The sequence below is a fragment of the Otolemur garnettii genome, unplaced genomic scaffold (genome assembly GCF_000181295.1).
Source record: "Otolemur garnettii isolate 467f Iridium unplaced genomic scaffold, OtoGar3 scaffold00055, whole genome shotgun sequence".
Classification (NCBI taxonomy): domain Eukaryota; kingdom Metazoa; phylum Chordata; class Mammalia; order Primates; family Galagidae; genus Otolemur; species Otolemur garnettii.
The window spans coordinates 3,873,319-3,888,908 of NW_003852450.1; the positions used below are offsets into that span (position 1 = coordinate 3,873,319).

The 15,590-nt window shown below is 51.0% G+C and overlaps 1 protein-coding gene across 1 annotated transcript in view; it reads left to right on the forward strand.

Annotated features, from left to right (window-relative positions):
* NUAK2 (NUAK family kinase 2) overlaps positions 1–6,491 on the forward strand; it is a 19,614-nt gene extending 13,123 nt beyond the window's left edge. Inside the window, exons 3-7 of the mRNA XM_003792232.3 lie at positions 453–604; positions 969–1,034; positions 2,905–3,024; positions 3,538–3,670; positions 4,311–6,491. Coding sequence (XP_003792280.1) covers positions 453–604; positions 969–1,034; positions 2,905–3,024; positions 3,538–3,670; positions 4,311–5,374 — 1,535 coding nt within the window. The 3' untranslated portion in view covers positions 5,375–6,491. The remainder of the gene's footprint in view (positions 1–452; positions 605–968; positions 1,035–2,904; positions 3,025–3,537; positions 3,671–4,310) is intronic.
* The last annotated feature ends 9,099 nt before the right edge of the window (positions 6,492–15,590 follow it).

Below are 15,590 nucleotides of genomic sequence, written 5' to 3' on the forward strand. Positions count from 1 at the left end.
TCACAGCTCACAGCAACCTCCAACTCTTGAGCTTAAGCAATTCTCTTGTCTCAGCCTCCCAAGTAGCTGGGACTACAGGCACCTGCCACAACAACCGGCTATTTTTGTTGTTGTTGTAGTTGTCATTGTCGTGGTTTTTTTTTGTTTGTTTGTTTGTTTTAGCAGGCCCAGGCCAGGTTCAAACCCACCAGCCCCAGTGTATATGGCCAGTGCCCTAACCACTTAGCTACGGGCACAGAGCCAGAGTAGTTTTCAGAACCTTTCCAAGGATGGGGAGGGCAAGGTAGTGTCCTTAGCCTTATCTCATTCCTCCTTGGGGGTGCAAGGAGCTTCAAAGGCCTTTTCCCCACAGCCTGATTAGCAGACATCTCTAGAAGGAGGTCCTGTCTGGTTTAGGGCCAAAAAGAACAGATTTGGGGAGGGCCTGACATTCCCCACCTTGCCCTGTTCAGTGTTTGAGAACAGCAGCAAGATCGTGATCGTCATGGAGTACGCCAGCCGGGGAGACCTGTATGACTACATAAGTGAGCGGCAGCGGCTCAGTGAACATGATGCCCGGCATTTCTTCCGGCAAATCGTCTCTGCCGTTCATTACTGCCACCAGGTGAGCACCCATCTGCCCCAGCCATCTTCTGAGGGGGTGGTTTAGGGGTTCTCTGGGCCTGGTTTAGACCAGAGAGATTCCACAGTGTGTCCAGGATCAGATACAGAGGCAGAAACAAGAGGCAAGACTGGATTCTGGATTCTTAGACAAGGAAACACTGGTGTCTCCGACTGAATCTCTTAGCCAGGAATGGAAGGGGCTGTGATTTCTTGCACCATAAGCCAATAAAGATGGGTATTCCCAGCCTACTTGTGCTGAACCCCAGTTGGCTCCCTTTGAGTTTATCCTACTTTCCAGACTAGGCCCTTTATCCTCTTCCCTTCTCTGGTGACCTTCCCCTGACTCTATTCTGTCCTTCTGTTAGAATGGAATTGTTCACCGGGATCTCAAGTTGGAGAACATCCTCCTAGATGCCAATGGAAACATCAAGGTGAGCCCCACCCACTTCTCATTTCCACAAGCTTCCCTGCCCCACCTTAGCTTTTCTGCACCATCCCCAGCCATGTAGCTCTAAGCTCTTAGTGGGTTCCTGAAGGAGTGAGCAGAGATCAGACTTACATATTAGTACTGGTAGGGACCTCATCCATTCTAACACCTCATTTGCTGGATGGAGAACGGAGGCCTCAAGAGGAAGGACGACTTGCACAAGGTCACACGGCTAGTGAGTAGTTGAGCCTGGGCTAGAACCAAGGTCTTCTGACTTCTAGACTGGTGGTCTTTTGTTTGACATTACACAACTGACAAGAGTTTAGATCTAGGCTCAGCTGTGCTCACAATCTTGGTATAGGCCAAGACTTCTTCTCCCCGCCTACACATGTGCACACTTGCATGCACACGCAGAGGCACGCTTTAATCTGCTACAGTTGGGTGGCCACGTGGCACCTTTCCCCACTGACCGAGCACTTCAGTACCAGCTTCCTCTCTCTGCTGCTGGATTTCTATTCCTAAAGAGTTAAATTTAGGTCAATCAGGAGAAGCTCAGGTTTGTGGGAAACGCTCAGATCTCAGGAAGGAGGCCATGGCAAGGGCTGGCTCAGGCAGGGAAGAGGCTAGCCCCTAGCAGACACCTTGGAGGGTGACTGTCCTCTGACCCTCTTCAGAATCTTCCTGAACTCAAGGCATAGTCTCCTCCTGTGGCTCCTGACCTGTGCCCTGAGGTGTCCCAGTGCTAAGTCATTCCCTTAGCAGCCAATTCCCAGAGTAGGTGGGGCTCTCTTTGATGCTGACCGGAGGAACCAATAAACCCCATAACCAGGACAGGCATGAACTTTCCTATCTATACCAATCATAGGCCTCACTATGGGCTTTATTGGTAACTGCTTGATAAGAGGTCAATAAAACCATAAATGAAAGAGCCAGAGTTTCATACACAGCCCCTCCCCTTCCCAGGCACGTATAACCCTCTGATGGGGTGGGGAGCAGTAGGTCATTGGCCTTAGCCTCTAACTGCAGATAGCTGGGAAAGGCTCTCTCCAGGGAGCAAGAGGATGGGTGGGACCTTTCAGGCCCTTGGTGTCAGGCAGTCCTGTGAAAAGTTCCCTTCCAGGGTATTACCACAGGCCTAGCTCTTGCTCTGCCCCCACTATTGCTTCTTAACTACTCTTAGCTACTCTGGGCCAACCCCAGGTTCCTGCTGCCAAGTTCCTGCTCAGGTGTGGGCAGAGGAATAAGCCCTTTGCTATGAAGGGCTCCTCTGTTCATGGGTGGTCCTGAGGGCTATGCATTGGCATAAGAAGTTGGCTATCCCCTTCAATCTGGCTGACCCTCCTTTCAGCCAGTAAGTGTCCACTGAGCTTTCATCTAGGGTCTCACCCAGGCTAGCAGCTGCAGGAGAAGTGGAGGAAGGAGGGCAGTGTGGGAATGCAGAGCCTGGCTGGGAGGCAGCAGCACGGAGGGGCTGGGACTCCTGGCAGCCATACGCCACTGTCGGGCTTTGTAGGAAGAGGAGATCTCAAGGCAGCAGAAAGCCTCCCAGGGCAGGTGGGCTTGCTGGAGGCAGGCAGGAGAGAGGATCTCTGGGGTGAGATGCAGCATGAGCAAAAGTGCCCAGGGAACCGTGAGGATCCTGGAGCCCCTGCATACCTCTGCCTGGGTGCTCCTAAGCTGCATACCTGCTCAGTGCTCACTCTTCCAGGACTAGAGCTATGTGGAAAGTGCCCAGTGTGGGGTAGGGGTTATGGGGACCCTTTCCTTCTATTGGGGCCTGGCATTCCCCAGGGTCTGAAGAAGAGTATGCCAAGAACTGTGGAATAACCCACACCTTGGCCTGAACTGTGTCCACACTTGCCCTAATCCTGCAGATCGCTGACTTTGGCCTCTCCAACCTGTACCACCAAGGCAAATTCCTGCAGACATTCTGTGGGAGCCCTCTCTACGCCTCACCAGAGATCGTCAACGGGAAGCCATACATCGGCCCGGAGGTAAGTGGCTGCCCTCCACTGCCAACTTGCCTTAGTCACTTCCTAGGACTTCAGATCCCATGAGATAGATGGGCTGGTTATCTAGTTATTCCTTTTTTCAGACCACAAAACTCAGGGCCCCCCTCAAGTAGTGACTTGCTAGTAGCAGCAAAACTAGGACTAGAATCCAGGCCACCTGGCTCCTAGTCTAGTTCTTCACACCTTCACCTTTCCTGCTCTCATTACCTTTCCTCGTGCCCAATCCAGCCTTGATATAGAGTTGGTATCCGCCACAACCACCCACCCTGGCCCAGAAGAGCTATTACCCTTATGCTGTGATTACATCTCTTTCTAAGAGCCTCAGTCCCTGTGCAGTGTCCCCCTCATTGCCCTTGGGTACCAGAGGGGGCTGGTCCTCAGATGTGCTGACCTGAGTTGTCCAGCAAGTGCCTTTTCTTACCTGCTGTTGAAGGTCAGGCTGGCACCCCTAGGTATGGATATGGGCATCCTTGCTTATCTCTCCCTCTCTCTCAGGTGGACAGCTGGTCACTGGGTGTTCTCCTCTACATCCTGGTGCATGGCACCATGCCCTTTGACGGGCAGGACCATAAGACACTGGTGAAACAGATCAGCAACGGGGCCTACCAGGAGCCACCCAAACCCTCTGGTGAGTGGGAGGTGTGGGGGTTCTTATCTAGGGGAGGAAGTAAACACAGGCACTGCAGTGAAGAGGACACATTCCATTGCGACCTGCAGAAGATTAGGGGACCTTCCGCTGTCATCTCTCCAGTGTCTAAGACCTCTGAGGAAAGAGGGATGTCTCTTCCTTCCCTCATGGGCAGGCTTGGTAATATCTGGGAGGTGCTGCCTAAGGTCTAACTTAGGTCTGCTTTGCTACAGCTGTCTCATTTCTTGTTTTTGTTCTCATCCTCAGAAACCTTTTTGTACTTTCACTATGAGGTAGAAGGCAGGAAGAAGTATGTGACAGCCTTAGTTTGCCCTTGAGCACAGTCTCTACCCTCAGAAGATTGAGTTTCAGCAGAGGCAAAGAGAATACACATTAACATACACATAAGAGCTCCTGAAGGGTCATAGTCTTAAGGGGTCATGAGACAAAGAGGCAATCCAGGAAAGCTGGACTGGGGAGCTGGCTGGAAATGGCACGTAGAGCCCTAGGTCAGAGTGGCTATATCTGACCCAGGGGTAAGCAGCATCTTAGCTCAAATCAGGGGTAAGTCAGTGAGGGGGCCCATGGGGTGTCCATTCCTGGAGCTGCCAAACTAAAGCCCCTGCCTTTTGTCTTCCAGATGCCTGTGGCCTGATCCGGTGGCTATTAATGGTGAACCCCACCCGCCGGGCCACTCTGGAGGATGTCGCCAGTCATTGGTGGGTCAACTGGGGCTATGCCACCCGTGTAGGGGAGCAGGAAGCTCTGCGTGAGGGTGGGCACCCTGGCAGTGACTCTGCCCGGGCTTCCATGGCTGACTGGCTCCGGCGCTCCTCCCGCCCCCTCCTGGAGAATGGGGCCAAAGTATGCAGCTTCTTCAAGCAGCATACTCCAGGCGGTGGAGGCACGGCCCCTGGTGTGGAGCGCCAGCATTCACTCAAGAAGTCCCGCAGGGAGAATGACATGGCCCAGTCTTTCCAGGGTGACCCAGCTGATGACACTTCCACTCGAACTGGCAAAGGCAACCTTAAGCTGCCAAAGGGCATTCTCAAGAAGAAGGCGTTAACCTCTTTAGAGGGGGCAAAGGAGGACCCCCAGGAGCTCAGCCCACTCCCCACAATCCCTGGGCAGGCTGCCCCCCTGGCCCCCAAGAAGGGCATCCTCAAGAAGTCCCGGCAGCGTGAGTCTGGCTACTACTCCTCTCCTGAACCCAGTGAGTCTGGGGAACTCCTGGATGCAGGTGACGTGTTTGTGAGTGGGGACCCTGTGGAACAGAAGCCCCCCCAAGCCTCAGGGCTGCTCCTCCATCGCAAGGGCATTCTCAAACTGAACGGCAAATTCTCCCGAACAGCCTTGGAGCTTACAGCCCCTACCACCTTCGGCTCCTTGGATGAACTGGCCTCACCTCGCCCCCCTACCCGGGCAAGCCGTCCCACAGGGGCTGTAAGTGAGGACAGCATACTGTCCTCCGAGTCCTTTGACCAACTGGACTTGCCTGAACGGCTCCCCGAGCCCCCACTGCGGGGCTGTGTGTCTGTGGACGACCTCATGGGCCTTGAGGAGCCCCCCTCAGAGGGCCCTGGAAGCTGCCTGAGGCGCTGGCGGCAGGACCCCCTGGGGGATAGCTGCTTTTCCCTGACTGACTGCCAGGAGGTGACTGAGGCCTACCGACAGGCACTAGGGGTCTGCTCAAAGCTCAGCTGAGGAGGGAGGCAGATTGCCCCGGTTTGGGCAGGCTTTAAAATGCAGCTGGCTGCACCCTAACTGGAGATGCTTCTCCCCTGCGTCCCAGGCCCCAGCATCCCAGCTCAGAAGGCTGAGGTGGTGTGCAGTAGAGCCCTGGCTGGGCTGGATATGGGAAGCAGGCACGTGGAGTGCTTCAGGGGTTCAGCATCTTCAGCCCTGTTGAACCAGGAAGATAAGAGAGGGGGAAGGAATAGAGAAACAGTGGAAGGGGCAGGCCAGCAGCAGAGCCTGGGTTGCCTGTTTCTTGTACACATGGTAGGGCTGCAGGGACCTGGAAAGTGTGCTCCAGTGCCTATGTCCTTTATTGCCATGGATAAGTTTCATACAAGGTGCCTTTCAGAGCAGCCCCTGCCCTACCCATTCCCTGCCAAAGTGGGCTGGCCTGTCTTCACACATGTTCCCATCCCCACCAACTGCTTCAACTGGATTGTGCCCCCCTAATGTGCCTGGGTATCCTGGGAATGGTCTGGAGTTAACCTTTCCTTACTTATCCTAGGTGTAAGAGGACACAACTTCTGTTTCCTCAAAGGTTCTTTCCCCTTTCCCATCCTCCCAGCCGGGCCCAAGCTTCCTGGAATCGCTGCTATGAATCTAAAAGACTTGAAAAGGCTCAGGCTGCTGTATGAACTTCATCTCAAGGGGCCCAGACTCCTCTGGACCCCACCTTTGACCTCAGAGACTCAGAACTTCTGCTCTAAGCTGCTCCTAAAGTCTACCCTAGACTATGAATCTGTCTATTTCTCTGGGCCTTCAGGACCCTAGAATGTCCGTATTTATTTTTAGGTTCTCAAAAGCCTGTTTTATGAAAAGTGAATCTTGCTGTTTCCGATAATGTGAATGCTTTGTTCTGGTAAAATCCACTATGACATCTAAGTTTTGTGTACAGAGATATTTTTGCAATGGTTTCTACTGGTCATGGGGAGGGCATCTTTTTACAAACCCACATGTCCTATTGGACTGTCTGGAGATGGGCCTCTGGGTCCCCTCACTGCACCCCTGTCTACCTAATGATCCTCCTCCCTTCCTCGGAGGCCAGAAAGAATCCCCCATTAAAAGCAGAATGGTGATTGGGAAACAGCCTCTGTAGTTCTCTTTGGGAGGGGGTGGGATGAAAGTCTTTGCATCTTCTCTTTTTTTTTTTGAGACAGAGCCTCAAGCTGTCCCCCTGGGTAGAGTGCCGTGGCATTACAGCTCACAGCAACCTCCAACTCCTGGGCTCAAGCGAGTCTCCTGCCTCCGCCTCCCAAGTAGCTGGGACCACAGGCGCCCGCCACAACGCCCGGCTATTTTTTGGTTGCAGCCGTCATTGTTGTTTGGCGGGTCCGGGCTGGGGATTCGAACCCGCCACCTTAGGTGTACGTGGCTGGCACCTTAGCCGGTTGAGCTATAGGCGCCGAGCCTGCATCTTCTCTTAATACACATTCTCCCTGTGCTGCGGGATGAGAGTGGGGTGTTGGGTGTGAGAAATCGAGAAACTGCTTAATCAATGAAACAAAATAAGCCTGCACTCCTAGCTTCCCAAGGCTTCTCGTTACACCTGCATCAGTAGTTCTGGCTAGACCCTATTAAGCACACAGGTGGGGAAGCCCTGGACCCAAGGTTCCAGTTTGCTTTTTCTGCCTTCAGCTCTAAAGGAAGAACTGTATTTGGCAGATTATCCAGTCCCACCCCCAATCCTTCCCTCTCCGGCTTCTCCCATCCCCTCCCCCATCGGCTTGAAGCCCTGCCAGCCCCACCCCCGCGCCTGAAGACGGCCCTACAGCCTTCATTCTCTCTCTCCTGAGAAATCCCCTCTTCTCCCGAGCTGGGCTGCTTCTCCCCGCTCCGCCCCGCCCCCGCAGCCTGACTCCTAGAGGAAGCGAAGAATGCCTGGAATGTCCACCCCCCCAGACCAGCCCCCTCAGCCCCCTGCAGAGCATTCCGCGCGCGCCTGCTCCATTGAGAAACTCCGGGGCTCGGAAGGCTGAAGATGAAAGGGAGGATGAGGACAAAGTACCCGCAGCAGCCGGTGGCTCTAGCCTCTGGCAGGCTTCCGCCCCCACCAGGCCCGCTTTGGTATTCGCAGACCTCCAAACATCCCCATCTCTAGCCAGTGCCCCCTCGAGGTCCAGCTACTTGCTCCACAGTGTACCAGTCCTCTGCCACCTATGGGGGCCTGCTTGGTGGAGCACTGGACCTTCCCTCCCCGCACCCGGAGGGCAGTCACTGAATCCGGGGGAAGAGGTGGGCAAGGCAACTGTGGAGGCAAGATGGGACAGCAAGGTTGGACTCGGAGACTCACACCTGTAGACCTAGCCCTCTAGGAGGCCCAAGCAGGTAGATTGCTCAGGAGTTGGAGACCAGCCTGAGCAAAAGTGAGACCCCATTTCTACCGAAAATTAAAAAATACTAACCAGGCGTTGTGAGGGGGCCTCTAGTCCCAGCTACTTGGATGGCTGAGGGCAGAGGATCCTTGAGCCCTAGACTTTGAAGTTGCTGTGAGCTATGAGCCAGGGCACTCTACCTAGAGCAATGGGGGAAAAAAAGAAGAAGAAGATGGGAAAGCAAACAAATTGTTTATGCCACATCTTTGCTGTATTCAGGTCTGTAGTCTCTTGAGTCCTACTGAGTTCTGGAACTCTGGGCTAGACTCCGGTAAACACCAGAAAAGTACTGGGTTAGGTCTTCTGCTTCTCGAGAAGCTTAGAGTTTAGTTGTGGAGTTAGCAGCGCTCATTTATTCCTTCCACTCAGACAATCAAGCTCCATTGTGTGCTAAACTCTATGGAAAGACAGAGCTAATTGCTGCATCCCTGAGGTAACAAATAAGATCTTAGCCCTAGGGTTGGGGTGGGGTGGGGGGGCGGGCAGCAAGGTAGTATGCAAAACTTGAGTTCAGTGAGAAATTATGATGGAAAGAATTGCAACTTGGGAGCTAATAGGGGCAACTGTTTATTAAGTGCTTATGTATTGGGCACCTATGTGTATTACTTAATGCTGAGGGAAGACTTCTTTGTGTGGTGCTCTTTTCTTTTCTTTTGAGACAGTGCCTCAAGCTGTTGCCCTGGGTAGAGTGCCATAGTGGTACAGCTCACAGCAACCTCCAACTCTTGGGCTTAAAGCAATTCTCTTGCCTCAGCCTCCCAAGTAGCTAGGATTACAGGTGCCCACCACAACGCCCAGCTATGTGTGATGCTCTTTTCATCATGCTCATTTCACAGGAGAAAGGGAGACTCAAATACATTAAGTAACCTGCCTTCCTAGCAAATGGGAAAACTAGACCCCAAACCCAGGTGTGTGGATGCCATATCTCAGGGCGTGGGGGGACTCATTTGAACCAGATGGGGTTTGGAGGATTGGGTAAAAGAATGGAGGTAAACAGAACAACAAATAGTATTTATTAAGCATCTGTTATGTGCCAGGCTTTATTCTAGGCACAAGGAATATGCCAACACCCCACATGCCCTCCCTCTATATAAGTCTGACAGGGAGCAGGGAGAAGCCGCAAGTGGGGACTAAAGGAAAGGAGGTTACAGTAGAGGGAAGGCCTATACTAGGCAAAAACAGAGGCGTGGAATGGAGGGAAGCAGAGAGGGAGCACATAGCCCTTTCCATCAGCACCATCTGAGCAAGGGCTGTTGTTGGACGTTCAGGAAAGCAGAGGGAACACAGAGATTTTGGGTCCTAAGACCTTTGTCCTCCTATGAACCATTAGCTTAAACTTTTCTAAGCCAGGCTCGGTGTCCGTCATTAGGGCGCTGGCCACATACACCGCGGCTGGTGGGTTCGAACCCGGCCTGGGCCTACTAAAACAACAATGACAACTACAACAAAAAAAACAGCTGGGCATTGCAGTGGACTCCTATAGTCCCAGCTACTGGGGTGGCTGAGGCAAGAGAATTGCTTAGGCCCAAGAGTTGGAGGTTGCTGTGAGCTGTGACACCACAGCAGTTTGCTGAGGCCAACAGAGAGAGACTGTCTCAAAAAAAAAAATTTTAAAAAAACCTCTTCTAAGCCAGGAGGTGGGAGGGTGGGCAGGGTGGGGGTGCATTTAGAAGAAGCCTGCTGAGAAACCAGAAGCTGAGTGGGAAGAGACTATCTCTTATCTTGGCCCACAAAAGATCTAGGCCTGGGTCTGTGGATCCCATCGTACAGGGCCACTCCCCTCACCTGCCTGGATGCTTCATACCAAAAACATTCCAGAAAGCAGGCTCAGGGAGATGACGCTGGGCCCCAGGGGGAGAAGGCTGGAGCTGCAGGAATATTTAGTGCCACATCAGCGCTTCCGGAATGTAGATAACCCAGACAACAAGGGGGGAGGTAGCTTTGGGAAACAGGAAAGGGCCTTCTGAAGTGACATGAAATGTCTTGGTCAGAATCCTCTCCCTGTTCACAGCCCTTTCCTGGGTCAAGTCCACACAGCCCTTGAAGGGAAACAGACCCACTAGGTAGCACCAAGGCTTCTCCGCCTGGAGAGAGGAAAACTCCAATGGCATGTCAGCCTGTCCCAACCATCTTGATGACCCCTTCACTCCCCACTCCATCTCATTCAACCAGCTGCCTTGGGCCCTCCTCTGGCTCGGTAAATGAAAGGGGAGAGAGGGATCCAGATGTGTGGGAAGCAGCAGTCCCCCCCACAAGGCACAATGCACACACCCAACAGAGCTTCTAGTGGGCATTGTGAGAATCTGAAGAGTGACTGACAGCCCTGAGCTGGTCTAGAGGACCAGGGTGACCCAGGACAAAGGATTAGCTGAAGAGCCTGGGCATTTTTAAAGCAGGAGAAGGGGGATGGGTGGGAATCACATAATAGATGACTGGGTGGTCTTCTGGAAAAGGGAATAGCTGTATAGACCATGGCTCAGAAAGCACAGCCAGGACAGATGGGTGGAGGCAACTAAGATGGGAGTTTAGCTTAATAAGGCACTCATATACATATGTTCATTCATTCATTCACTCACTCATTCAGTATTTACTGAATGCTTACAGAGTGTACTGTTCTAGGGTCTGGGGATACATTTGTGAATAAAACTGATAAAAATCTCCACCCATGTGGAGAACCCTTCTGTTCTACTAAAGGAAAACAGCAAAACAATAAGTATAGCAATGTAATTATACAGTATATTAGAAGTCATAAGTATTAGAAAAATGCTAATGATTAGGATAGGGTTCAGGGATACAGGAGGCAGAGAATACACTTTTAAATAAGGGTCAGGCAGTGGCTCAAGCCTGTAATCCTAGTGCTCTGAGAGGCCATGGTGGATGGATTGCTTGAGGTCAGGAGTTTGAGACCAGTCGAAGCAAAAATGAGACCCCCCTCTCTACTAAAAATAAGCCAGACATGGTGGTGGGTGCCTATAGTCCCTGCTACTTGTGAGGCTGAAGCAGGAGGCTCTCTTGAGCCCAAGATTGCTGTGAGGTATGATGCCCTGACACTCTACAGAGGGTGACAGAGTGATCCTGTTATCCTAAAAAAAAAAAAATTTAAATAAGGATGGGTCAAAGATCAAAGAAGGCCCTGCTGAGAAGCCTGCCTTTGAACAAAGACCTGCAGTGGAAGGAACTACCCATGTGGATACCTGGGACAGCATTTCAGGTGGTGGGAACAACCAGTGCAAAGACCTCAAGGCAGGAGCAGGTCAGGCAAGTGCTAGAACAGCCAGTGAGAATGGAGTAAAGTGAATGGGAGAGTACCAGAAGACACGGTCAGAAGAGGGAACGGGGTGGGAAAAGTAGATTACATAGGGCCTTCAGAGCCATTATATGGGCTATGGCTTTTATTCAGAATGAAGTGGGGAGCCACTGGGAGATTTTGACCAAAGGAACAATGTGATGATGTGATCTAACTTAGAATTTGCTTGTTTTTCGGTTTTTGGTTTTTTTTTAGAGACAAGGTCTCTTTTTGTTGCCCAGGCTGGAGTGCAGTGGCCATTCACAGGTGTGACCATGGCTCACTGCAGCCTCCAACTCCCGGGCTAAAAAGATCCTCCTGCCTCAGTCTGGTGTAGCTGGGACTACAGGTATACCACTGCACCGGGCTTAATTTAGAACTTTTTTCTTTTTTTTTAAATTTCTGTAGTTGCTTGTCAAGAATAGGCATGGAAGGGTCAAAGTTGGAAGCAAGGGGACCTGGTAAAGAGGTGATGGGATTTGGACTAGAGTTATAGCAGTGAAAGAAGGAATTGTCAGATTTCAGAGATGTTTTGAAGGTAGAGCCAAGAGATGTGGATTAGATGTGGAGTTGAAAGAAAGAAGGGAACCAAGAACAAGTTTTTAGTATGAAAACTTTGGAGGACAGAGTATCCACTGGCTGGGATGGGGAAGACTTACACGGATGGAAAAAGTGTTGGGGGAGCTTAGGGCAGTTAGATCTCCAGAGATAAGTGGTATAAGGAATCTGGAGTTTAAGGGATTTAAGTTGGAGACTGAGCTTTGGGAGTGGTTGCTAGAAGAAATTTCTGCTTCAGGTGGAACATCAGGCCATATGATCTGTGAAGTCCCTTTATGCTATAAAGATGGTAGGATTGTAGTGAATAGGAAAGCAGTTCTTTCCAAAGCTGATGGATTGCTTATGGAGGCTTGCCATATGATTTTAGAGGGAGATATGTAGTGTTGAGATGGGGAGGCAAGTTTTCCCTGGTTGGGATTGGCTTTTACTGCTGATGAAGACCAAGGGGCTTTCTCTTAGGAGGGGCAGAGAAAGAGGACATTTTCCTTCATGTAGTTTAATCTTCCTGAAACACAGTTTCTTTACCTGTACTCACTGTACAATGAGAGGGGTGTATTAAAAGACTTGTCAAGACACTCCAGCTCTGAAACTTCATGGCTGCACATTTTCAAAGGCTTTCACTTTTATATGTATGTTAGAGATGTCACCCTCAGGCGAGAGCTCTGCCTCTGACATCAGCCCTTGCAGTGGGGTTGTGGGTTGCTGTATATAGCAGAGGCCTCAGGCTGAGAAAAGTGATCCCTGTCCTCTTCCTGTATTTCAAAATCTTTCTTTCTTTCTTTCTTTTTTAAAGACAGAGTCTCACTCTGTCACCCTGGGTAGAGTACTATGGCATCATACCTCACAGCAACCTCAAATTCTTGGGCTAAAGTGATCCTCCTGCCTCAGCCTCCCAAGTAGCTGGGATTATAGGCATCTGCCATGATGCCTGGCTAGTTTTTCTAGTTTTGGTAGAGATGGGGTCTGGTTTCTTTTGCTTAGGCTGGTCTTGAACTTCTGAACTCAGGCATCCACCCACCCTGGCCTCCTGTGGTGCTAAGATTATAGGTGTGAGCCACCGTGTCTGCCTAGCCTCAGAATCTTTTCTGACGGTGCCTGGAAGCCTGAGCATAGCCCTGGGAGGGCAAGGGAATCTGCATCTTTGCAAGTACAGCAAGTGGCTGTGATTACACTAAAGCTGAAGAATTTAAGGCAGTAGCCTACCTCTAAGGAGCTGCTGCCTCTAGAGGAATTCTATGCCGCTGGGCATTGAGTTTCTCTCAGAGATAAATTTGTCTCTTTCTCATTCTGCTTCCTTTGGGCTCTAAAATCCTCCCCTAGCCTTCTCTGCACAGAGGAATTCCCCATCCGTTTCAATTGTCTCTTCCTTTCTGTCTCCAACCTCCAGCCCCCACCCTGAGCTAATCCCACCTTCTCTATTTCACCCTTTCCTCTCTCCCAGGGGCATTTAGGTCAAGCTGGGGGAATGAGTCATCCCAGGTGGGGGAGGGGGCTTCTAGTCCATAAATGGACAAAAACTCAGATTTCAGGTTTCAGTGTCTAGGAAAAGGCCATTCTCTCCCCTCTGTCCTTCCCCCCTCCCAAAGGAATTCCCCAGAGCAGAGGAAGGAGTCTGGGGCTAGATTTGACCGGATGGAATTCTAGAAATAGCAGAGCTTTTTAGGAGATAGGTTTCAGTCTGACTCAGCTTTCCAGATAAACAGACACTGCCGGCTAGGATTTTCCCAGCCCAGGAGGCCAAAACCCCCATTTCCTAATGGAAGTGTTCAGCCATATCTTTGGAATTCTAGCCCCAGTGAGCACCAGTTCCTCTCTCCTCTTCACCACTCTCTCCCCAAGATCAGAATGTAGGCTCCAGGCCGCACTAACCCAAACTCTGGCCAGCTGGGCAGTTAGCTACTGCAGCAGGACTGATGACTCGCTCTGCCTAAAAGCTTGGGTAAAAAGTGCAGTGACCTTCCAAAGCAACCCCAGCTGGATTCTGAATCACCCTCTGCGTCTGGCCTGTAGAGTGTGAATCTTTGTGACCCCTGGCTGCAATCACTGAGCACTGTTGTTTTGTCATCAGGAGAGTCCCTGGTTAGTAGTACCTTCATGCTGAAGCCACTACAGCAATCCCTTCTCTACCAAGGGACCCCTGGCTTTCCCTGCTTCCCAGTCCAGTGGCCAGTCCTCTGTGAACGGGAAAGCCATCGGAGAGACAGGGTGATGGCTAGGAGAGCTGGCTGGCCAGACAAAAGGGCCTCACATGGTGGGCCATCCTACCCTGGAGACTTTTTCACTATTCAGGGTTTGGGCCTCACTTTGCTGCTCAGAAACTTTGTCAATAGGCCCAGGAGGCTCAGGGGCAAACTCATGACACTTAAGAAGAGGCATGGATTCAAATACCAATTAATTGATAATGAAAACCATAACTGCATTAAACCAACCAGACACTTGGGTTCACTGGTGAGCACATTCACTGCCAGTGGCCATTTCATACAAGGGGAAGCCAAAGTTCAGTGGGAAGGTTACTCAAAGAACACGGAAGCTGGGCAGGGAGAGCCAGCTGCATGGTCTTTGTGGTGGTGCCAGCCCCCTGCCAGGACATATCTGGTAGTCCTGTTCAGGACAGTGGAGAGCACACACACACACACACACATCCTTGACACCACAAAGACAACCTCGCTGGGCTGGCACATTCTTTCCACAGAGCACATTGCGATAACTTAGAGAGTCACTTTCACAGTCTGCTCATACCCATCATGTTGCTGCAAGGATTAAATGAGACAACAAACATGTTATCATGCTTTGTAAGCAATACATCAGCAAAGAAAACCTACAGAGTGAGGAGTGAGGACAGATATTCAATACATGTTTCATAAAGAGGCTCCACCTGCTTTCCCCAGCCCCTTATAAAAGGGAATCTGATAGTTAAATCAGTGAAAATCCATTCTCTAATAAACCCTTCCATATTTATTGAGACCTCACTATTGTTCTCGGTGCCATGGAAAACACAGAAGCAATTAAGACAGGGTTTCCCTCCCTCCAAGAATTTATATATAATAAAGTTGGAGCTATAAACTAACGCCTACAGGATGGTCATTAACGGCATGGAGATGAGTGTGCTAAGGGTGTGTGGTGCAGAAAACATGTTGTAAGTCACTGCAGTCCCAGTGGGGCTGGCGAACACGGGCTAGATTGGAAACTGGCTATTGTCAGTGGCCACTCTTTTATCCCTGGGTCAGAACCTAACCATAAGGTTCTGGGTGCCTGGCCTAAACCCTGCCAAGAAGCAGGGGCTTCTTGAGGACATTTGAGAATCTAAGTCCCACCTCACAACCACTATTAGCCTTGTTTCCCATTAGCCATGGCAGGAGATGCCTGTGAAGGCAGACTGGGCAGACTTAGACCAGGTAGGAGTGGGGGAATGGGTCAGCACCCTCCTTCACCAGTAATGGTCAGGGCAAGGTGGGGCAGCAAGTAGCTACTTCACTGACCATGGTTCCTGAGGAGCTGGAGCTGCAGCCAGGCTCACCTGGAGGGGCTGACATTCTCTAGAGGCCTCTTAAAACCTCAAGTAGAGACAAAACTGCAGTTTTCTCCCTTCCACAGCTGAGCCAACTTGGTCCATCTAACAGCCTGAGTCTCCTGCCCAGGCCCCTTGGCAGTCCCATCTCCCCATCCCCACTTCTGCACTTCCCCATCTAATACTTAGGTAAGATCCATTCTCAGCCTCCCTGTATCCCAACTGCTTATCTCAGGAAAAAGCACCAACTCGGAATAATATTAACTATGTGTGTGGTATCACATATCACCACCCCAAATTAACTTAATGGACAAAGGAATAGATACTGATTACTGGGGAAGCCTCTGGCATTGCTCTAGAGGCTCCCAAATGCATGTGGTTATAATTATTTTTTTTTGAGACAGAGCCTCAAGCTGTCCCCCTGGGTAGAGAGCCATGGCATCACAGCTCACAGCAACC